The sequence below is a fragment of the Notechis scutatus genome, chromosome 2, assembly GCF_049901735.1.
Source record: "Notechis scutatus isolate UNSWTSFEM ecotype Mainland chromosome 2, rNotScu1.2, whole genome shotgun sequence".
Classification (NCBI taxonomy): Eukaryota; Metazoa; Chordata; class Lepidosauria; order Squamata; family Elapidae; genus Notechis; species Notechis scutatus.
In genome coordinates, this window is record NC_142010.1 from 168,417,634 (window position 1) to 168,440,911 (window position 23,278).

The following is a 23,278-nucleotide window of genomic DNA, read 5'->3' on the forward strand; positions in this document are numbered from 1 at the left end:
TTCAGTTGTTTCTTTTCCTTTTCTCATCAACTTCAATTAAGGCTATAAAAAAAGAAGATTTTTAATGATGTCATGTTACTAGATGCTGCTACTGCAAGATTCATAAGAATTAACAGTGTTTTATATAGGCATTTCAATACAAGCCATATCACCACTAATGCATAGTTGTAAATAATTACTTTATATGAGATGATGTTGGATTTTAGTTATCCTCATTTTAGTTAGCCTCATTTAGAGGAAGACCCTTCCATGTTGTGGAGGACATGGATTTTCTTCCCTATACAGATAGTCCTCTTCCCTATAACAAGTAGTTGATATGTTTTAAAATCAAACTCTTTTTCCACCTTCTCAATTCAATTACCTCCTTCCCAGAGCTGAGAGGCCAACTAGCTGGCCTCTTCCCTAAGGCAGAACTAAAACTTACCTCCCAGTTTTTAGCCAGTATCTTAACCCCTAAACTAAAATGACTCTATTTGCCCGTCACTGTTTTATAAATCTGTTTCTGATCCATAAGTTTCCCTCTAATTTTACAAGGTTTGTTAAGAGTTTGAATATGTTGTTGTTTTTGCTTTTAATTAAAGAGAGCAGAAAAAGAAGGAAGTCTTTCTTGGTTACATTTCTATATGCATATAAAACTACACTGGTTGTTCATAAATATTTTGTAACATTCATTCTTCACTAATTGGGACCATCAATTTATCTTTTCAGTGTTAGAGCCAAGTCTTTTAGTGATAGGTAGAGCAAGGTAAAAGTTTTTATTTCTATTATTTTATTCAATTCAGACTTAGCTGTTTCTACACTTTTCATAACTATTCCAATGTCATAGAGATGATTATTGCCTTGAATACAAATTTTAATCTTTGATAGGATGCTAGAAATGAACACCAGATTAAGATCTGCAGCCAAATCTGCCACAAAAAATAGACAGGTCTAATATTTTAAATCTCATTAAATCCTCAAGAAGGCGTTAAGGTTCTCTGTGAGAAGATTGTTTGTCAGAGAGTCTCAATCCTATTCTAATACTTAAACTATCTTTACCCAACATATTCTCTATCTCTCGATATTTTAGGAAATGAGATTTTACAGAGGAAAAAGTTTGTGGAGTCCTACAAAGTATTCCTCTGAATTCATCTTTAGTGGATCAAAGACTGTCAATTATCTGAATGCACTTGATGTTTCTTTTGTTTTCTTGAACTTGTTCACCTGACTTCTGACATCTGGAAATGTGATTTTAATTGCTCCAGGAAGAATGTCACATTATATACTAAACACCTGATTTATATGTGATGCTTATAGAGTTTGCCTGGCCATATGCCAGAAAGTTAAACAGGAGAAGGCTCTTACTTGGGAGTATGCAGAAGAAACCTTTCTCTAAGAACATATTAAAGTGGAATATTCCAGCACTTAATGCCAAGTGTATTGTATATGCTCTTTACTCTTCTTTTAATTTGCCAAGCTCTAGATAGCAATTCTAATTCATTGTAGCTGAACTGAAAAAGCTAAACAAGGTTGTTTTTTGACAGGCGAGAGAGCAGGAAATGCCACTTCTTTAGGCCAGCTTGTACTAGTTGGTTGTAGTGTTTAAGATGTTGGACTAGAAGTAGGGCAATCCAGATTCAGTTCTATCCTGAACACTCTAAACATTTTATGTCAATTACTCACTTGCATTCTAACCTTCCTCAACACCTGCATTTGTAGGAATAAAATGACAGGATATTCTTTATAAATTGCCTCCTGAGGAAAGAGCAGAATATGAATCTAGCAAATAAATGCATAAATAGATTGGTAGTGAAAAAAACAACATTCCATTAGAAGATGGTGGCAAAACACTTCTTCATTGGCTGTATTCAAGAAGTCCCCAGGAGTCAAAAAGAAGTTACATGTTTTGATTCAGAGCCCTAGTTTTTAAAATGTTATCTCTCCCAAACAGTCTTTTATACTTTTAAATGCAAGTATAAACTGCTTTTCAAATAAACAAATCCATTATTTAAATAATGTTCTTCGATTATCATTAAAATGTGGTAGAAAACATGTTTCATTGTACCTCTGCAGTATTCATTCCTTTTAGGTTCCTAACATAATATCTAGATGCAAATGGTCCTTGACATTGCCAAGGTAAAATAGGAGTCTGTTTATTTGTTTATTTACCCTCCTTCTTTATCAGCCATTTTTAGAGGCTCTATGTTGCTAACTAAACAATTTAACAAACACACCCTTCCAGATGCGTGCAAAAACAGAATCTATATAAATAAGTCATGATTGATGCATATTATAAAGCAGCTTCCTACTTCCTACAGCCAACTGAAAGGGATTTTTTTACAAGTTTCTAAATCACAGGACAGATGAAATAGGCTAAAATTCAGCAACTTTGGATAAAAACTTGCCTCTGACGTCTGTCAGGTTATAATCTTGACCAGATGGGACCTGTATTTGTATCTGTGAGATCTAGTTGGATGGGAGAGGAATGTCAAATAATCAGGACTGAAGCCATGACGACCGGCACTTTGAATCTCATGTTGGGAAGCCCATTGGTAAGCAATGGAGCTCCAAAAATATTGGAGTCATCTAATTATATTGGGCATACCCATCATTGCCTGCCTGGGCCACCAAATTTTCTACCAGCAGCAGCTTTTGGTTCACATACAGGAGAGAAGGAAAAAATGGAAGGAGCATGGGTAGCAAATAAGAAGAAAGACAAAAAGGAGACTGATGTATAAGCAATGAGACAGAGAAGAGAGATGGTCTACAACATGGATATTGAGGCTGTAGCAGGTATTGGGTATTGAGGCTATAGCAGGTCTAACCCAATCCCAGAAAATAGTAGATACACAACCTGGAGAAGGTAGAGATCATTTACTATTGCTTCCTTTGGTTACTCATGACTAACTTTAGGAGTTAGTCCTAAGGATACATTTGAATGAAATAATAACATTACTCTGCCCAAGTGCCATTTCCCTTATGAGATCAGGGCCTTCTCACTAATTTTCTTGGCAGTCTATTCCTCATTTAACTTTGTTCTCAATAAAATATTTCCTATCATGTATTTATGTACTTAATACACAGGTATCACCTGTAATCTTTGTTCAGAAGAGGGATTGCAGGAATGAAAAGTGGGTAATTCTCCAGAGTAAGGGAGAAGTAAGGGGAAGGAAGTAAGGAATCAACCTCTATAAACATCACCACTAGTGAAGCTGGTTTCAAGGAGGGAATCACATTTTTTTTTGTTCTTACCAAACTACTCTCATGTAGGAAACGTGTAGGAAATTAGTAGGCTTGAGTGAGGCAGCTTAATACTACTGTATGTATGGAGAATGGCAGATGACTGAGGGAGGGAAGATCCATTACCAAGGGAACAAATAGATGATGGGGCAATATGCTGACTCTGTAAACTGCTTATAGAGGGGCTGTAAAGCACTATGAAGCTGTATATAAGTCTAAGTGCTATTGCTATCTTGATACCCTTAGTTTGATAACTAATTTTGCTCTTTTTGTCAGCTTCCTCAAACATAAATACTTCCTGGTCATGCTTTTCCTGTCTTTTCATTACAATTCTGCTTGTTGTTGACATGGGTTATTCTGATCCTCAAGAGTAATTTTCTTATTGGACTTTTTTTTCTGCAGCATCTGGGAATCTCCTCTTCTCTTGGCTGCCAAGGAGAACAATGTTCAGGGTCTTAAGAAATTAATCCAAGATGGTTCTTGTGACATTTATCAAAGAGGTAATTAAACCTACTCTGAAGAGAGAATCTTCTTGGACTATCAAGTGCTGCAGTAAAATTACATGCATTAATTTCTCCAATCTTTGATCCTCTGCAGTACATATGTGTGCAGATGTCTATAGAAATGCAACTCTTTTTTCACATTATATTGTTGTTACATGCCGTCTGGGGAGTTCTGGGGATTGAAGACTACAGGTTCTAAAGTTGCTGAGATTGAGAAACACTCCACTAAGGGTGTCCAAAACAGCCATCAAGAAACATTTTGGTACAAAAACAATATTTTGAATTAGAACATTTCTAGATTACTTGGAACAGTCCATTCCAGGGTCGGAACGTTCTGTGACTTAACATTTTGCAACCTTTTAGTACACACACAAGACTAGTGAACACCCAGGCGCATGTTTATTGCAATTGGATGAGAAGACGTCAAGATGGAAGAATGGTGTACAATTCACAGCCAAATTACAGTCCTTTGACTATAGTACTAGCAAGACGGAATAGTTCCCTCACCATCACAGAGCCCTATTTCTGTTTGGGCCTCTTTGCAAAGCTCTAAATTTTATATTAAAAGATACCCATAAGTGAGGCAAGCCAAACTTTCTCTCTTTCCCTTTCATTTTAAAAAGACAGACAATAGATAGATGTTTATCAACTTACATATCTGTCAATCTGCAATGGGCCAAGATGGTAGCTTATAGCTTCAATAAAGAAGCTTTCATTCTGTAGTTGATTGATTCAACTGTTGCTGTTGATAACGTGTTTTGTATATCTTATATGTGTATGGGACAGATGTCTGAATCAACAAGCAAGGCTGGGTTGTAAACTCACTCTTAAGTGACATTTGTTGGTTTTTTATTATTTTGTGCAGGAGCGATTGGGGAGACTGCTCTCCATGTAGCCACCCTCTATGATTGCACAGAAGCTGCTGACTTTCTTCTGGAAGTGGCTCCAGAACTCATCAATGAGAAAATGACATCAGCACTCTATGAAGGTGATCGCTATTAAGGAGCTGATCTAGGATTTTTTTTTAAAATTTAAATTTTATATCAATAGCAAATACATATAGTTATTGAGATCTCAAACTGAAGTCTCCATACCTAAGCACGATGCCCAAATGACAATAGCAATAAGACTTACATACCGCTTCATAGTGCTTCATAGCCCTCTCTAAGCAGTTTACAAAGTCAGCCTATTGCCTCCAACAATCTGGGCCTGGTGAGATTCGAACTGCTGGCAGTCAGCACAATTAGCCTGCAATACTGCATTTTAACCACTGCGCCACCCCAGCAATGTCATGATACAAGCTCTGCTCTTTTACCCTTGTGTCACATGATACAAAAAATATATTGGAAGTGGAGCGTATGATGCAACATAATGATAGAGCTCTTTTCTCTATGGAACATCATTTCCCCCCAGGTACGATTGGCCCCCACCTGTTGTTGTTCTAAAAGACCACGAAGACATGGTTTTGTCAGTAGGCCAATCCAGTGGTTGATTTGATTCTGTTGCTGATGCCATGGAGTGGGGAGTGTTAATGGGTTTTTATGTTGTGGATCTTTAATGTTGTAAGCCACCTGCAATCAGTTGGATGTAAGTTTATTAAACAAATTTTAAAAATTGTTTAATAAATAAACATTGTAACACATGATTTAACACTTGATTTAACACTTGCTATTGCTGCAAATATTCATGATCTCAAATCAGAAAACAGAATGAACGATAATAGGAACAAAATGTTTGAACAGCTATTGTGTATAGTAAGAATGGGTCTTTCTATCTGAAAAGCTAAATCATCAAAGCTAAAATCTGCTGCTAAACGCTTTGTAACAAAGATTGACTGTATTAGGAAATGGATTTTCAGTGGGAAGATGGTAACGAAGGGAATGCTTAAAAAGCCCTTAATTCTACCTACAGTCTCAGATGCAGTGATTTTTTTTAAACCCTCCGTTTCTAATCATGGGATTCACAGATATCATTAATATCTAGTTTAACTGGAGCTTTGGCTTTCATTTCAATCTGAATGTTTGAACTCCGCATTTGATCTTGTCAGTTAGGAAAGTTTTGCAGACTATGAAAGACATTCTTTCTAAATTCCCTGCTGAAAAACAAATCTAAAATGGTGGTTGGTTTCTTAGCATTCCATAATTGGAAACAAGCCACTATTGGGTACAAAGAATGTACTAATTTGAATTTTTAAAAAATGTTAATTGCAGGACAGACAGCACTCCACATTGCAGCAGTTAATCAAAATGTGGATTTAGTGAGATGTCTGCTGATGAAGAGAGCTCACATTTCTGCTCCTCGAGCTACAGGACACTTCTTCAGGCGTAACTCCTCACATCGCTCCTATTTTGGTATGATTCCATCTGTTGCACCAGAGAACAGAGATAACTTGATTAGCAGAAGAAAGTCAATGCTCCACAGAGTTAGCTCTGCTCCCCAAAAGTTCTTTTCTATCCCTCCTGTTACTGCTGGATCTGTCACTTCAATAAAGAAATCTTAGTAGACTAGTTTTGTCTGCAAATGAGTAAATAAAATGGGATGAATCCATATTTAATCATCCAGGTAATTTTCAAATTAATGGCCAAGTCATTTAATGACTGCTCAAAGTTACAACCGTCTTGGAAAAAAGACCTACTCCCACAGTCACATGATTGCATTTCAGGCAACCAGGTCTCATTTATGACAAGTTGTAATATCCTGCAGTCACCTGATTACTTTTTGTGACCGTTTTGCCATTTTCCATTATCCAATGTCTATTGGACAAGGTGAATTTGGATTTACAACCACATTATTTTAATGACTATAATGATTTGCTTTATGACCATCATAAACATGGTTGTAAAATTGAGCCTGGTCATATGGTGACTTGATTTACAGCCACAATATCTTAACGACCAAAATTCCAAGCTCAAATTTTTGTCATAACATGTAATTAAAGAAGTGTCCTTGAAATAATAAATTAAATCCCAATACCATAAACTCTAAGGTTACTCTGGATCCAACACATTATTTTATTTAGATATGTATGCAGAGGAATGGCTTTCCTAAATACGCAGCTGCTAGCATAAGAAAAGTACAAGGCAAAAGAAAACTATTTAAATGAAAACTGATTAACCAAAGGAAACTTATTCATTGATTCCCCCAATAAATGGTATCAGCTAAACAGTGAACCCCAATTATGGTTCTCAGAATATATTTTTATTAAATTACTGAAACTTTGTTTTAATTTTGTTTTTCCTCACAAATTCTTCTGTAGGGGAGCATGTTTTATCTTTTGCAGCCTGTGTGGGCAATGAGGAAATTGTTCATCTATTAATTGAAAATGGAGCTGATATCAGAGCACAAGATTCTCTAGGTAAGATGCCCACAGTCAACTTGTAAAAACATGAATTGTTTTTGGTAGAAACAATAATGAATTATACCTGGTTTGAATTTGATAGACCATTGAGTAATCAAACACTTGGCACTTATGTACAATTATATGATGGCATTTAATATATTTTTAATATATGTTTTAATTCAATTGTTAGGAATTTTTTGGTGTTTTATTTTTTTTCTTCTCTGTAACACACCTCAGTCAAAATGCTATGTAACAAAGTATGACTTAGTTTTCAGACTCACTAATAAATTTATCCCACTGATTCAAAATGGATATATAAAAATGAAAGTTGTGTTCATGAAGAGCTAATGAGATCTGAATAATGAGACATTACTAATCTGGATTAATTCAGTAAATATTAACCAATTGTGCAGTTGTATAAGAGCAGTTCTCAAATTGTTTCATCTCCAGGAAACACAGTTCTTCATATTCTAGTTCTTCAGCCAAACGGGACATTTGCATGCCAGATGTACAATCTCATCCTTTCCTATGACAAACAAGAACGGAACTTGGAACCGTTGGACTTGATTCCCAACAATGAAGGTCTTACTCCATTCAAACTAGCTGGAGTTGAGGGTAACACTGTGGTGAGCGCATGGGCCAATTGATCTCTATGGGATTTTTGGGGGCGGGGGGCAGGGAGAAGAATTTTTAGAATATAATTTGTTCTAATATCTTGTTTTTGTCCTCAGAAAAGTCCTAGACATTTATGTTGGGCTCCCTGACATTAAATACTAAGTAAACCAAAAGCCAGATTCAGATGTTAAATCTTGGATTGTTATGGATTATTGTTTTATGCTGTAACAGTCTCATAATTCCTCCTTCACATACAAAGCAACAAAGTTCCCTTTATGTGCTTCATGTTTTCGCTAGGAATGGAAGGAAAATATACAAACCCAAGTCTCATATATATAAAATGACATACTTGGTACTTATTTAATAGTATAAGCAAATCTTACTCCTTTAGATCATTTTGTGATGTAATTGTAATTTAAAATTATTTTTAGTATCAACACCTCTTTCTCTTAATTGGAAATTGATAATTTTTTTTTTGTTTTCTTTTGGGTGTTGTTTCAAGTCAGTCTTGGCTCCTGGCAACTATATGGACTAGGTCCTTCAGGCATGGTTTTTCAGAAATGATTTTGCTATTGCCTTGTTCCTAGGGGTTAAAGAAAGACAGAATGACTGGCTCAAGGTCATACAGTTGACTTCATATCTAAAACAAGACTTAGTTTTGGTAGATCTAGAAAATAGACTCCTGATTTCTAGATCAGTGCCTTTAATTAGGATCCTAATGGAAAAAGTTCTGGATCCTAAAAGCTTATAGCCCTTTGAACTATTCAGAATTTCTGCACTTTCATCCAATTCCAGCATCCAGAGTTGAACTATTTTGAAACTCAGTGCCATCTTTAATACATTCTGGTACTGAATCTTATCAGCAATCTGATGTAAATAATCCTGTGCTGTTTTTCTTTTTCAGATGTTCCAGCATCTTTTGCAAAAGCGTAAGCAAATAATGTGGTCTTTGGGACCTATTACTACCATTCTCTATGATCTTACAGAAATTGATTCCTGGGGTGAAAACCAATCTTTTCTGGAACTTGTTGTGTCAACAAAGAAAAGAGAGGTACTATGGAGCTCAGATACTTTTAATCTTTGTAGAATGATGACTGCTTCTATTATTGAACAAGGAATTTGAATGTTCTCCTAGTTGTTCATATAAATTGCATTGTCTATGAACTTTTTAAAAAGTCCAGCTGATGAAGAAGCAAAGATTCTGAGATTCTGATAATAGAATTCACATCACAGACTTCAGGGATCAGATTTAAGAGAACAGTCTTCCAATGCAAACTGTACAATTACTAATACAACAGGTGGACAATTTTACTGAATAAGCTAAATCTCCTGTACTCTTGTTACATTTTTTCATTCAAATAAAGAATTAGACTGTAGTCAAAATATTCATAACATAAACCACCTATTTGAAAATTTGCTTCTTCTGTATTTACAGAATGTTGTCTGATGTTTTTTTAAAAATAACAATTTTCTAACTGCACTATTATCATTCTTTGATTTATAGAAATTAATTTGTTGCATGGGCTTTTATTTGTTTTCTAATTTTATTTTTCATTCATCTCTGATCCCAGAAAGTTCAAAATGTCCTTCAAATAAAGTATAGTTAATTAGTTCAATTCGTTTGTATAGCAGCTTTCTTCCTGGAGCTGTACGTAATTTACACAGTGTTTTCTCCTCCCATTTTTTTTTCTCCAGAACAACCTTTGACGTAGGTTGGGCTGGAATGAAAGGACTGGCTCAATGCACCCAGTTCCCTAGCTCAATGTGGACTTGAACCTGTTTCTCCCAACACTAGGTTCCAGAGTTCCATGGATGATTAGTATTCAGCAGGATTTATTTAAGGGCCCAGGAATTATCTAAAACATTAACAGTGTTACTGTTTGTACTGAAGTCAGCGACATGATAAAGATTAATCTGGAAGTTGTTCCATTATTCAGCCTTATTTGATTCCCCCCCCCAGTTTATTTCTTTCATGTGGTTAACTTCTCATTACAAAGTTGCAATTTACTTTGTGACCTTGTGCCAAAAAGGCCCTTCTTGTGTACCCCCACCTGTGTCAGTTTCCAAATTTGCATTGTATTTAAGGATGCAAGAAATGCAATTGCATAGTAAAGAGTTTTAGTCTCTGAAATGTAATTCCCCAAATAGAAAAATCTTCACAAGTCTTTATGGAACTGTAGATGGTGATGAGATTTACATCCTGCCATTATTTTATAGTTTAGTTTGGTAATAACAAGCATTGTAGCCCCCTCTTTTTATTTTAAGGCAAGGGCTGTAGCTCAGAGATAGATAATTTACTTTGAATTCAAAAGTTTTTTTTATTTTCAATTCCTGGCATGATGGAGATACCAATGAGGATCACACTTGCCTCAAATCCTAGTAAGCCATTGTTAGTCAACTTTGCCACCTTGTAATGGTTCATTCCATCTCTGGCTGTAACTGACAATACAGATCAATTGTCCTGGAAAGATAAATTGTTTGCCTACTAAGACCTTGTTAACCTTACTGGATTTTGCATGTGCTCTCTGGCTGTCATGTTAAATTTAATAACTTGTGAGCTGTATGAGAAGTTTTTTTTTTTATACACGGTCATCATTGACTTTACAACACCAATTTCCAACTTTACTTTTGTGAAGGTTATATATGACATTTGACAGCTTTTGAATTCTTTAAACCAGAAACATAATCAGAAAAAAGTAGCTGCATTTCGTTAAAATCATATTCACAGATGGCAGCGCTCTGAGTAATGATACAATTCGCTTAAAATTTCCTATATATATTCTTATTATTTTTATAAAAATTATACACACACACACACATATATAATTTTTTAAAGAAGTTTTTCGACAGAATAAAAACAATACAGATTTTAAGTTCAACATAAGAAAAATAAAAATAATCAAAAAGTGAAAAAAAGAAAAAGAACAGAAGAAAAATAGAATAATAAAGACGTGGTTCCCAATCTTAGCAGCAGTTAAAAGTACATTTTATCATTTCTTTCTAAAGATTCATCAAAATTAATTCTAAAATTCTAATGCAGAAAAAGGTGAATGATCCAATTAGTTTAATAGCATCATCAAATTATGTTATATAAGGATTTATATGATTCACATAGAATTCTAAGTCATAATATGACTTGCATCATCCATCCATTTAGCATTCTGATTATAATGGTGCATCACACCTAATCACATAATTTGTGATTTCAAACTGTGATTAGAAAATATATCTTCAATTAGGCTTTCTGATTCTGTTTATTGGTCAGGAGTAAAACATGGCTTTGCAGTTCAGGTTTCATTTCAAACTGTAATCAAGTTTCATAGCCATGGGTAGGCATGATTCGTAAGGTAAACAATTCCATATAAATGAATGATCTACCAGTTTTTCTTCCCTGAATTCAGGAGACCTGGAATAATAAAATAATGGATCATACTAAGTAATCAGTAATTGCAACATAGAAATGTCAGACTCTGGGCCCTACAATATTACCCACCTTGAAAGTTATATGAATTGAAATACAAATAGATAGACATTTGAATGCAAAAGAAAATAATAAGAATAAATTCTGATTGGGAAACAGAGTGAAACTCAGCAAATAAATTATATCCAATCTTTTTAAAAATTTGTGAGAGGTCAGAGAAGCTAGCCATCTGGCCCAGAGCTGCCAAGATTGCTCAATCTAATCTAAGACCAGATTCCTTGTGTGTCTAACTACACTTGATCAAATAAAGTACTCAATTCTTTTTTAAAACTTCCCTTGTTTATCATTGGCTTATCAATGTAACATATAGTCAAGCAGTTGATTTGAAAATATATGAGAGGGAGAGACCTTAAAATACATATTAACTTAAATAAAATAGTGAGAGCGCCTGATGAATGAGGAACGTATAACAAACTGTGCTTCAGTAGGAACATACCTGCTGAAAAAGTGTGGTATCTTTGCAAATCAAATCATCTATGTTAAAAAAAGTTTTCAAAGGTAACACCAATTTGCTAGATTGGGTATATGACAAAGGGCTGCTTAATTCATAAATATACTGTATAAATTATTGCTGAGTTCTCAACTATACGATAGTCAATTGAAGTGACAGATCAATCCAATACAAAGCTATTGATGGGTACACTCATTGGAAAACACTGATAAATGTCAGTAAAGTAATATTTGGATAAACTGCAGGAGAGTTTGCTTTTAAAAAGAATCAAGCACAAAACTAGCTAAAAGGACTAAACCATTGAACCTTTAATCAATTTCTTATTCATTTACAGAATGATATAATAAGAATATGATCTAGAGATTACTTTCAATTCCGAAGACATGCGTTTTCATGATATGGATCATTTTCTAGCATATACTGACATAGTATATTGTCTAAATACTAATGTGCGGAATTTTGCAAAATATATTATTAAATATAGCACTTTTTGTATATATATTTAATATGCATATGCAAAGTGCTAGATGCCAGGCAGAAGGGACAAAATATGAACCATAACCATTATGTGTACTTAGGGTAACTTGCAGATAGGATTAAAGTGTTCATATTAAGTATTGGGAAGGATTATGTAAGGAAAAGGATAGTCCAACTAAGGTAAGTCATCAATTAAATTCATGGCAAAAAGCCCTCAATCCATGGCTAAAGGACAGCAAACTAAGAAAGTCCCACATACTGTAGAAGCTTCCCATTCCATAATCCCAGTAATTGATATAATAATTCAATAATTTAATTTAGCTCTTGCATTCACACCTTTGGAAATCAAATATTTTCAAAGAACTTAACTTTCTTTAAAGACTTTAGTTCAGCATGAAAAGAATTAGAATGACAATTTGTGCATTTGTTCAATGATGATTATGTTCTTCTCATTTAAAAGACACCCATTGATTGCCAGTGGTTTGAGGATTTAATTCAAAATATATTTAGAACTGCATGACTTGTTATGAATCTGCTGAACTCTTTTAAGATCTGCAGTAGAGGCCTTTGGAAAGTTTTCCCAGGAGTGCATGAAGAGCTCTCCCCCAACTGCTCTCCAATTAAGGAATACTCTTTCTTTCGAAAGTTCAAATGTCTTTCTCCTGTTTTTAATATTTTCTTTTTTTCTTGGAATACTGCCTTGCAGTTCTTTGTGAAAGAAGGTATATAAGTGTGCCCAATATATAAAATTAAGATAAATAATAAATATATTATTAGGACCACACCAGTGGCTGATTTTTTGAAATATGGGACTTTTAGAGTTAATTCCCAGGGTTTTTTTTCCCCCTTGCCTCTTCTTTCCAGGCTCGCCGTATCCTAGATATTACTCCTGTGAAGGAACTTGTGAACCTGAAGTGGAACACATACGGGCGTCCTTATTTCTGTTTCCTGGCTCTGTTTTATGTCCTCTATATGATTTGCTTCACCATGTGCTGCGTTTATAGACCACTGAAAAATCGCTCAGATAATCACACGAATGCGCGGGATAACACCATCATTGTGCAGAAAACATTGGAGGTATATTGGTGCATAACTACAAGTTTCTCTGTGAATCTAGGCAAATTGTAAAATAACTGTCTTCAAAATGTAGCACAGAAGAATCAACAAAGTTAAATAAAGTTTTAAACTTTGTAAAAACCCTTTGAAAATGCTCCCAAGCGGCCATGAAGAAAACGACTACCACAATTGTGAGAACAGTTTAAAGATAAGGAAAAAAAATTCACTGAATTTGCCAGCAAGGCTCTGGCTTTCCGTAGCTTTTCTCAAATGAGTCGTTCTTACCTGATCCAAAGACAAATACTCCACATTTCTTAGATGGAAGATTAAAAAATGAAAGATGTTTCCTGGTATTCAACTGTATCTCTTTAGCCTGTAAATGGAAATTAGCATTAATTTACAACACTCCCTGCTGTAAAAGCAAGGTAGCTTTCTTTCTTTCACTGGCCTACAGTATTTTGGTTTCCTGTGTTCAGGAAAGATTTGAAGGTGGGGTAATGCATGTTACTTGTGCAAGGTCACCTTTTGGTTCATCTTTCCAATCACAATTTCACTTATCAAATCAATGTTGCCAAAAGAGAAGTAATTAAACTAAACTACACTACATTAATTAAATGTCTTGATGATACCAGTTCCAGGTTTTTCATCATTTCCTTAATCAGGATACTTTCCTGTTTTTAGGAATCATATCTGACCTATGAGGATCAACTCAGGCTTGTGGGAGAGTTAATTACAGTGATTGGAGCCATGGCAATTTTACTCCTAGAGGTAAGGACGAAAGAATAAAGTTCTATTAAACTGATCTTCATTGAAGTATACCAACATCAGATTGGCAGTTCTATCTGCCATTGGAGAGACCCTGTATACCTAAGCAATCCTATGTTATCTGGAATCAATATAAGTGTCTTCAAAAACATGATGCTCCATATGCCACCTGTACTTCTGACTTTCTTGTTGGGAAGTATCCAGAATTAATTTTTGTTTTGGAAATTAAGTAATTATAGATGAACTGATTGTGGATGAATACAGCCGGTAATTGTTAGCAGGACCTGCATATGCTGTAATAAAATAATTGATCAATATTAACGATTTGAATTCATTTTTTAAAATCACTGTCTTACTGAATGTTACAGGCTTAAGGTATTTTATATTTTTAATCAGAGGTCTCCAGACTTAACAACTTTAAAACTTATGGACTTCAACTCCCAGAATTCTCCAGACAGCTATTCTGGGAGTTGAAGTCCACGAGACTTAAAGTTGCCAAGTTTGGGGGCCCTGTTTTAAATTGTACCCTGTTTGGAGCATTTTAACATCTTTTCACCTTTTGCTTGTTTAATTACCAATATTAAAAAAAAAAATGAATGTCTGTATTCTGCAAAATTGCTACTCTTAACACGAAGTGGTTTAGATCGCTGACTTATCAAAGTGTTGCTAACTAGTTAAAAGGAGGTGACATTTTTGATTGCCGATTGTTGTAGTGTATAGGTTTCCCTTTATAAAATCATGTCAGGTTCAGGTAGCCCTTGACTTATAACAGTTCGTTTAGTGACCATTCAAAGTTACAGTGGCACTGAATAATGTGACTTACGAACTTTTTTACAGTTACAACTTTTGCAGCGTTCCTCATGATCATGTGATCAAAATTCAGATGCTTGAAACTGGTTCATAGTTATGACTGTTGCTACGGCCCAGGGTCATATGTGATCATCTTTGACGAGCTTCTGATGAGCAAAGCCAATGGGGAAGCCAGATTCAGTTAACAACTGGGTTACTAACTTATCAGTGATTCATTTAACAACTATGGCAAGGAAGGTCGTAAGATGGGGCAAAATTAACTTAACAACAGAAATGTTGGGCTCAATTGTCATAATTGGGCTCAATCATAAATCGAGGAATTGTTGTTGTTGTGGCATTGTCCTCATAATGGCTTGTTTTTCTCTATTTTTTCCTTGACCCGGGCACAAAATATGTTCTGACCTCTATACTGTTGAAGCAATTTCTAGAGGTAGACTTGACATATTGGTGATTTCAGTCCTCAGTTGATTATAAACTTTTGATATATATTTCATTTTTTTATAGATTCCAGATATTCTAAGAGTTGGAGCCACAAAGTACTTTGGACAAACTATCCTGGGAGGACCTTTTCACATAATAATGTGAGACTCTACAGTTCCAAAACTCAAATACTCTTTTTTTTCTTATATATACTCTGCCATTGTAATTTTCCTTTCACCATTTTTCTCTTCTTTTTCTATCCGCTTCAAATCCAGATTTCTTTCTTTTCAAATTTGTGTCTCTTAACATCTGTTTAAGTTCTTAACATCTGTTTGAGTTGACTGCTGAATTTCCTGAAAAATTTGAAATTCCTCAAATGTTTCAACGTGAGGCACATTAAAATGGACAACAAACAATTTTTCACAAGAAATGCCTTGTTCCAGCAAAAGGGGAAAAAGAGACTCTCTATGAATGCACATGAGCATATATTTACATGTATTGTCCGTTTAGGGCTCAATTCTATCTCAATTAATTTTAGGTTGTATTAATTAATTAATTACTCATTCTTACTTAGTTATATTTACCATTTACAGCATCACATATGCCTGTGTGATCCTGATAACCATGGTAATGCGACTCACCAGCACAGAAGGAGAAGTGGCCCCCATGTCCTTTGCCCTGGTGTTGGGCTGGTGCAATGTCATGTACTTTGCACGAGGATTTCAGATGCTTGGGCCTTTCACCATCATGATACAGAAGGTAAGGAAAGTAAAGCTAAAAACTGAAGTCAAACTGAAGAAGAATTCCACAGGTGGTCCTTAACTTACAACTATAAGTGAGCCTACAATTAATGGTTGCAATGCAGTCATAAGTCAAGGCGTTGCATGACTGAATCAATTTTGCAATAGTTTGTTTGATAGTTGTTAAGGAAACGCCGCAGTGATTAAATCAATCAATTTTTCCCAGTGGGTGGTTTGTGTGTTTGTTTTTGTCAGAAACTGGAAGTCAATGCCAGAAACTGGCTAGAAATGTCACAATTTCTGTCACAATGGCAAGGAATGCTGCAAATGGCTGTAAAGCTGAGCTGGTTGCTAAGCAGCCAAAACGCAATCACATGACTGCAAGGGTGTGTGTGGATGTTGTAACTTCAAAAATGGGTTGTAAGTAGCTTTTGGGTGTGTCCAGTGTAATTTTGAATAGTTGTTAAGTGACTGGTTGTAAATTGAGAACTACTGAATTTATCTCAGAAGTACACCTTTTCTAATAATTGGAACTGAGAATTTAAAGATCAGACAATAGTGGGTTGGGAACAGTAGAGTTGGAGAAAAGTTAAACAAAATAACATTGTTGTTTTATCTTCTCTACAGATGATATTTGGTGACCTTATACGTTTTTGTGGGCTAATGGCTGTTGTCATATTTGGCTTTGCCTCAGGTGAGCTCTAAAGAAAGATGTGAACTTCCAAGATTATCTCAGTATTCTTTGAATATGCAGTCTGAGAAACTGTTAATGTTCTTATGCTATTCATCATTTCTCCAGTGGAAAAAAAAATTCCTCTATATTTCCAGTTTTTTAAATTGTATCCATGTTTTTGTAATAGTAATGGTTTTCATAAGAACCCTGGAATTTTATGGAATTTCAAAGTGTGCAAAAAATCAATATTAGCAGATAATGCAATGTAAAACTTAAAATATTTGATATTCAATGCTGAGTTTTCACTGTCATGCATGTGGAAGTGCTGGACATATGTTCAGTGAATATGATCAGTATACCAGCTTAGCAATATTGACTGGTGTCTGAATAAAATGCATTATAATTTGGAGTGGGAGGCTCCAAATTAGTGGAAGAAATGGAGGAATAAATAGCAGGAAATATTGTTATCAGTCTGTTGGTGGCCATTTTTAAAAGGGATTCATCCAAAATGTGTTAAAATTTGGGGTCAACGTGCTCCTAAATATTAGTGGAAGAAATGGAGGAATAAAATAGCAGAAAAAATTGTCAGTCTTTTGATGGCCATTGTTAAAACTGAGAAGAACAAGTCCTTTGCTCTAATCTAGCATGATTTTTATGTTTGGGAATTCTATAGGAAATGTACTGAGGTTTCTTATTGTGCAACCTTTTAAGAACAGAATGTTCTTAAGATACAAAGTTTAAAAGCCATTATTTTAAATGGTGATTTACCCTGAGCCTTCTGTTATCCTGGCTTCTCTCTATATATATTTTTTGAAATGTACTATTGCACATTGTTCCCTACCGAACACACCTAATGATAGATTTTGCTCCTTTTCATCCATACCTGCATACCACATGTTTAAAATTGCTTGCCTCTCATCTGCTTTTGTGGGACTTCCACAGCATTGAATATCAGCATCTAGTTATTCAAGTTATGGAAGAGAAGAAAAGAATTTACATGCCGGCCTTAGAATTTTCATGAGAATTAAGAGAGGCTATTAACCTTCAGGACAAGTAACTCACAGAGAAAACATCAGCAGAAAGGTAGATAAGGATTTAAGATTCTTGTGGCAGAGTAGTTGAAAGGAATAGTGTAAGATGAAGATTATCTGGTTGTGTGTGTGTGAGTGTATATAGGATGTATATGTAGCTGACTGCTCATTTTTGTTTCATCAACAGCTTTCTACATCATCTTTCAGACAGAAAATCCAAGCAATCTGGGACAATTCTATAATTACCCCATGTCTCTCTTCAGTACGTTTGAGCTCTTCCTTACCATCATAGATGGACCAGCCAACTATGATGTGGATCTGCCATTCATGTTCTGTGTGGTGTATGCTGCTTTTGCTATCATTGCTGCTTTGCTCATGCTCAACCTGCTCATTGCTATGATGGGTGACACTCATTGGCGAGTAGCCAATGAACGAGATGAGCTTTGGCGAGCACAGGTGAGATTATAGGCATGCAGTGCAGTTCAATCTATTGAGAAGTTATCTATTTTTGCTGCTTTGGACATGTCTGCAGTAGAAATTTAGACTACTTTACAAATGATTTACTTGCTATGGCTCCCAATGAAGCATTTCTGGTGTCTGTGACTCTAAAGGGTACTGGGGTGTCCCAGAATTATATTTTATAATTTTCCAGTATAGTATATTTTGAAGAAATCATAACAATTAAATAAACTAGTCTATGTTAAGGTAAAATTATAATATTGATATGCTCTTATACTGCAAAGTTGTGTTATGGATGCCACTACTATTAGCTGGGAGCTAATATAATGTTAACTCTTTCTAAATATTTTATTTTCCACTATTGATAATACCATCATCACACTTAGCTGCTAAATTAATCTGGAATTTTAATTCATTTAATGAATGAATTCCAATTCACTAAATGAATGTATACTTTTCAACATACAGGCTTGTAGATATGAATGAAAAATGTAAGGATTCAGATCCACCATGCATGGCTAGTGAGGGAAGAAGTGACAATGTACTCATGTGGAAAGAACTGAGTCCAGAGACAATCTAAAAACCTCACAATTAGTTTCTAGAATGAAGCATGCAACCTGTGCAAAACATTGAGCTCACAACAAACATGGTGGAACTCACTTTTGTGCAAACATATTATATTACATTCAAATCCATTTCCCTTTTGCTTATGGGTAATGTGTAGTTTTTAATAGCTGAAAAGTCTTTTCAAATTGTTCATAATAACACAATGTAATGTTGAAATTATTTTTGAATAGTTAAAGCTAAAATTAAGATATAACCATTTGAAAGGTACTTAGAATAAAGAAACAACTGTGATTATTCCCCCATATACCTTTTCTCATTCCTGCTGATACAGTAATGCTGTGTCCATGTTGTACAATCTGTAAACGCCACTTCATGTGGTAGCATGCTCTGTCAGTCAAATTCTTTTCTGTTACAGATTAATTAAGTATCCAGCAAATAAAGTTTAATCTATCTTCCTCCTCCTCCCCCTCCCTCCCCCCAAAATTAGGTTGTCTTCTAAATATTATTTTATGCTAGAAAATCATTTGATTTCTTGTCTATGCGTGAAAGAGGAGAAATTGTTTTGAGCGTGAGAAGATGAAACATTTTTTAAAAGAAACTCAAAGCAAGCTCTTCTACCCCACATTTTTCATCCTGGGAACACACGTTTAGACAGCATAGTAATTCATGCTGAGTGCCTATCATCAAGGCTACAGAAAAATTGGCCACTTAATATATAAAAACAACTCTCATAGTACATAACAGAATCACTTATTAAGCATGATTGTGAAGGCTGTGACCATCTTTGCACAAACAGTCACAGAAATTATTCAAGAAAGGAAGCAAGAGCAATAGATTAATCTCAGCATAGCCTTTGAACTACATTAACAAAAGAAAAACATATTTCAATGAGTACACACGGAGGGAGGGAGGGGAGAGAGAGAATGAATGAATGAATGAATGAATCTACCTAATGCATATGAGTAATATTTTTATTATATGTGTGTGTGTGTGTGTGTGTGTGTGTTTTCTTAAGTTTTTGCGGGTACTTACATGTATGGTATTCAGCTTTGTTCGGGTATTTTCCCATGTCATTATAGTTGTGCTTTTAAAGTTGTAGCAACGTTTCGGCAGAATCTCATCTGCCATCATCAGGCTTCTGTATTGTGTTCATCTGTGAGTCAGAAGAAACAGCTGTGAAACTCTGACTCACAGATGAACACAATACAGAAGCCCGATGTATGTATGTATGTATGTAATTTTGCCTTTGGTCACCACTGTACATCTTAAAAATCAAGGCAACCTACTTTTCCATTTGACAACCTGATAGCCCAAGAGTACAGTAGCACAGTGTACATGCTAATACAATTCAGAGCAATAACATTCTATTACCAACAATCAATTAATTTTCCTATAGGATAAAATGTACTGTAACTTAATCTCAGAATATTGCCCACCTAATTCTCCCTCACTTCTCCCTTTCCCTCCTCAACCAGTTCTAAAAAAAGACAACAGGGATGCAGTCTTTGCTGTATTAGCTTATCAGATGTCTTGGTTTGGAGGATTTTTTAAAAAGAAGCTAATCAATCACAGAACATTCTTTCACTTGAGATGAAATTTCAAAACATGGGATATCTTGTTAGTCTGGAACACACAAAAGGATTACTTTATGTTCAGGATGTTCTTGCCTATGGCTGTTGAGCTGAAATCTGAACAGTTTGAAATCACGTGCCTACAATCTGATTATGTCAGTGAGAATACTTATATATGAAACTTTATTTTACATAACTTGCTAGCTTGTGGTTTTAACTGAATACCACTATTTATTCAGTGCTTGTAAAATTAAACAAATCTTAACTGTTTGTTTATATGAAGAGTACAAAGACAGAGCTACTTCACAGCGATAATAGAAAACTAATTCAAGCATAATCACATTTGCCACTGAACATTGTGAAGTGGATTGTGAAGTGGAAGGAGCCCCATTAGCTAAGTGCACCTGGCTCTACCTGCTGAGAAATGTATTGTGAGGCAGTGTGCAGATTGTATTATGGGTATTTCCTTCAAAACTCAGCTTTCATTTACAAAAGCTGAATTGTTTATATTCACATGAAGCCTCCCACCATAGTGGAGAATTCGTTATTTTTTTAAAACAGTTGTATTCCCTACCAAATCAAAAGACTCTCAACACCATTAGCATTTAGCACAGTTGAAGTAGTAGTAAAATGCACCATCTCTTGTCATCTTAAAAATCCTATAGGGGAGAAAGCTTTACCAACTTCTGGGGATGTAGAATTGCCTTCTTGTCCATGTCCCCTAACTCCAGCCCTCGCTGAGAGATTCCCACAGGACGGGTGGATTTAATTCAGAAAAAGCAGTGCCTGATAAGACTTAGAGCTACACAGATAAGACTCTGTAGGTCATTTATCAATATTTTGAACTGAGCCCATTTGAACATTAAAGGAGAGATGTTTTGTGCAAGGATGGACTGCCCACCAAATCTTATTGCCACATTCTGGACCTGTTGCTGCCTCAAGATTGACCCAGAGGCTGGCGCTTTATAGAGCATGAAAAAAGTCACCTAGCCAGATGATGATCAAGACTCCCAAATATCACTTGAATCATCTTAAGTACTTGTCTGTTTCTAATTTTAGCAGAAAATTGCACTGTAAAACAGATGGTTGCTTTTGATTTTGTGTCTGGTCCCATTTGTATGATTCCCCCCCCCTCTTTGGTTCCACTTAACTTAATTCTAATAAATTAAACTTAATGAATTATTTGAACCACTTTCTATTTTATTTTTGAATACAAAATTTTGCCTGGTTTTGTGGCAGGATTGAACTGATCTGTTTGCTTTCATACAGGTTGTTGCTACTACAGTCATGCTTGAACGGAAACTCCCACGATGTCTTTGGCCTCGGTCTGGCATTTGTGGCCAAGAGTATGGGTTAGGAGACAAGTGGTTTCTCAGGTGAACTCCTTTTACCTAACTGTATATTGCCTACAGGAATAGTGTCCAATATAGTTAATAAAATTAGTTAAAATATATCTAGGCATTTGGGAATAAGAACATAAAAAGCTGTTTATACCAAGCAGATACAAAACACTAGTCTGTTTAATTCAGGCTAAATTGATATCCAGCTTTTTTTTTTAAAAAAAAGGCTTTTTGTTTTTTATTTGGAAATATCAGTGACTGAATCTCAATCTGGAAATTATGTTTTCTAACTAAGGGCAGAATTTGAGATTGGCACTCAAATGTGAAGTCAGAGGATAATAATACAAACCATGTCCAATACTTCTATTACTGCTTTCTACTTTGCGGGATTCAAGTTGCCTAACCATTACAAAGTCCAGATTTACATGCCCTACAGTTAGGTGTACATCCATTCCCATGCTATCAAAACTGGGTCCTAGGTTCAAACCAGCATTTTTGTGGTTCAAAATATTGAGAGCTGGACAATAAGAGAGCTTTATCAATGGCATCAGAATCTGGAATCTGCTTGTTGGAAAGTTAGATTGATTAGTTCTGGCCTTTAACTTGTTTTCATAATGAAGGGAGCTTGGCTAAACCTGACATGTTAGTTTCATGATGCTTTTATTTTTATTTTTTTAAAATCAAGTTTTTATTTATTATACAATAATCAAGTGTTGCACCTAATCATCCTACATTTTGGTGCAAACAGAAATAACAATCACATCCCTTACATTCATCATACTTATATATATATAAAATTCTAATATTGATGCACATATTTGTAATAATTTATAATCCTTCATTAGTTAATTATTCAACATTCCAATACCTCCTTCTTATGCCAATCACCATATTATTTAAACATACATAATAATTCCTTATTCAATTTCTTCTTCTTCTTTTTTTTTTTTTGTGTGTGTGTGTGTATAATCTTTTTGGGCAAGCAGTGTGGTTCCACATTTCAGTACAAACATGACTATAGTTACATATCCATCTTTCTTATTCAAATTCATCTCACATTATTACTTTTTCTATTTTCTTTTAAATATTCCTAAATATATTCATTAAACTTATCAAATTTCAGTTCATAATTTAACTTAATTCATTTTTCTTAAAATATTCTCATATCTTGCTTTACAATATTATCTAGGATTCTTATTTCTTTTCTATATTCATTACACATATTACTTTTATCTGTCACATTTGCAATTTTATCACATGTTATTTCATTTATTATTCAATAATTCCATCCTCATTCTTAGTTAAAAAATTGTCAATTAGTTGTCAATTCAAGCTTACCACCTGTTTGCCTTATGCTTTCCTCCGTTTATTCCTTTTAATTCATTATAATTACCTCACTCTGCATTAATAACAATATTCTCCTGTCTACTACATATCACATATACATATATTTTAAGTCAGATTCCGCATAGTATTCTTTCTTTCAATCACCTTGTAAATCATCTATAGTAAAATATTAATCTATTCAATTAATTATAAAGATCTTTCCTTCAATTCCTTATTCTTATATATACCTTGCAGAATCTTCTTCCCTATTATTCTTTTACCCATTATCTCTCACCCTTCTAACTATGTAATTTCTTTTCATTCTTATTTGCTTCCTGTTTCTCTTTCTTTTCTGGTCCTTTCTCAATTCTCCTTTTCCCCATTATTATTTCCCTCCATTTCTCATTCCAATCATTTATTTTATCCCCCCCCTC

General features: G+C 34.8%; 1 protein-coding gene and 1 long non-coding RNA gene across 2 annotated transcripts in view; one reads left to right on the forward strand and one right to left on the reverse strand.

The window, feature by feature from the left end:
* The window catches only part of LOC113427857 (transient receptor potential cation channel subfamily V member 6-like), a 29,218-nt gene that overhangs the window by 4,165 nt on the left and 1,775 nt on the right, over nt 1-23,278 (forward strand). The window contains exons 2-14 of the mRNA XM_026690398.2: nt 3,622-3,719; nt 4,588-4,710; nt 5,933-6,073; nt 6,979-7,077; nt 7,513-7,688; nt 8,582-8,728; nt 12,951-13,163; nt 13,824-13,910; nt 15,222-15,298; nt 15,731-15,896; nt 16,505-16,571; nt 17,769-18,037; nt 21,448-21,554. Coding sequence (XP_026546183.1) covers nt 3,622-3,719; nt 4,588-4,710; nt 5,933-6,073; nt 6,979-7,077; nt 7,513-7,688; nt 8,582-8,728; nt 12,951-13,163; nt 13,824-13,910; nt 15,222-15,298; nt 15,731-15,896; nt 16,505-16,571; nt 17,769-18,037; nt 21,448-21,554 — 1,770 coding nt within the window. The remainder of the gene's footprint in view (nt 1-3,621; nt 3,720-4,587; nt 4,711-5,932; nt 6,074-6,978; nt 7,078-7,512; nt 7,689-8,581; nt 8,729-12,950; nt 13,164-13,823; nt 13,911-15,221; nt 15,299-15,730; nt 15,897-16,504; nt 16,572-17,768; nt 18,038-21,447; nt 21,555-23,278) is intronic.
* LOC148132397 (uncharacterized) overlaps nt 10,613-23,278 on the reverse strand; it is a 105,047-nt gene continuing 92,381 nt past the window's right edge. Inside the window, exon 4 of the long non-coding RNA XR_015747951.1 lies at nt 10,613-11,083. This is a non-coding gene — a long non-coding RNA (uncharacterized LOC148132397). The remainder of the gene's footprint in view (nt 11,084-23,278) is intronic.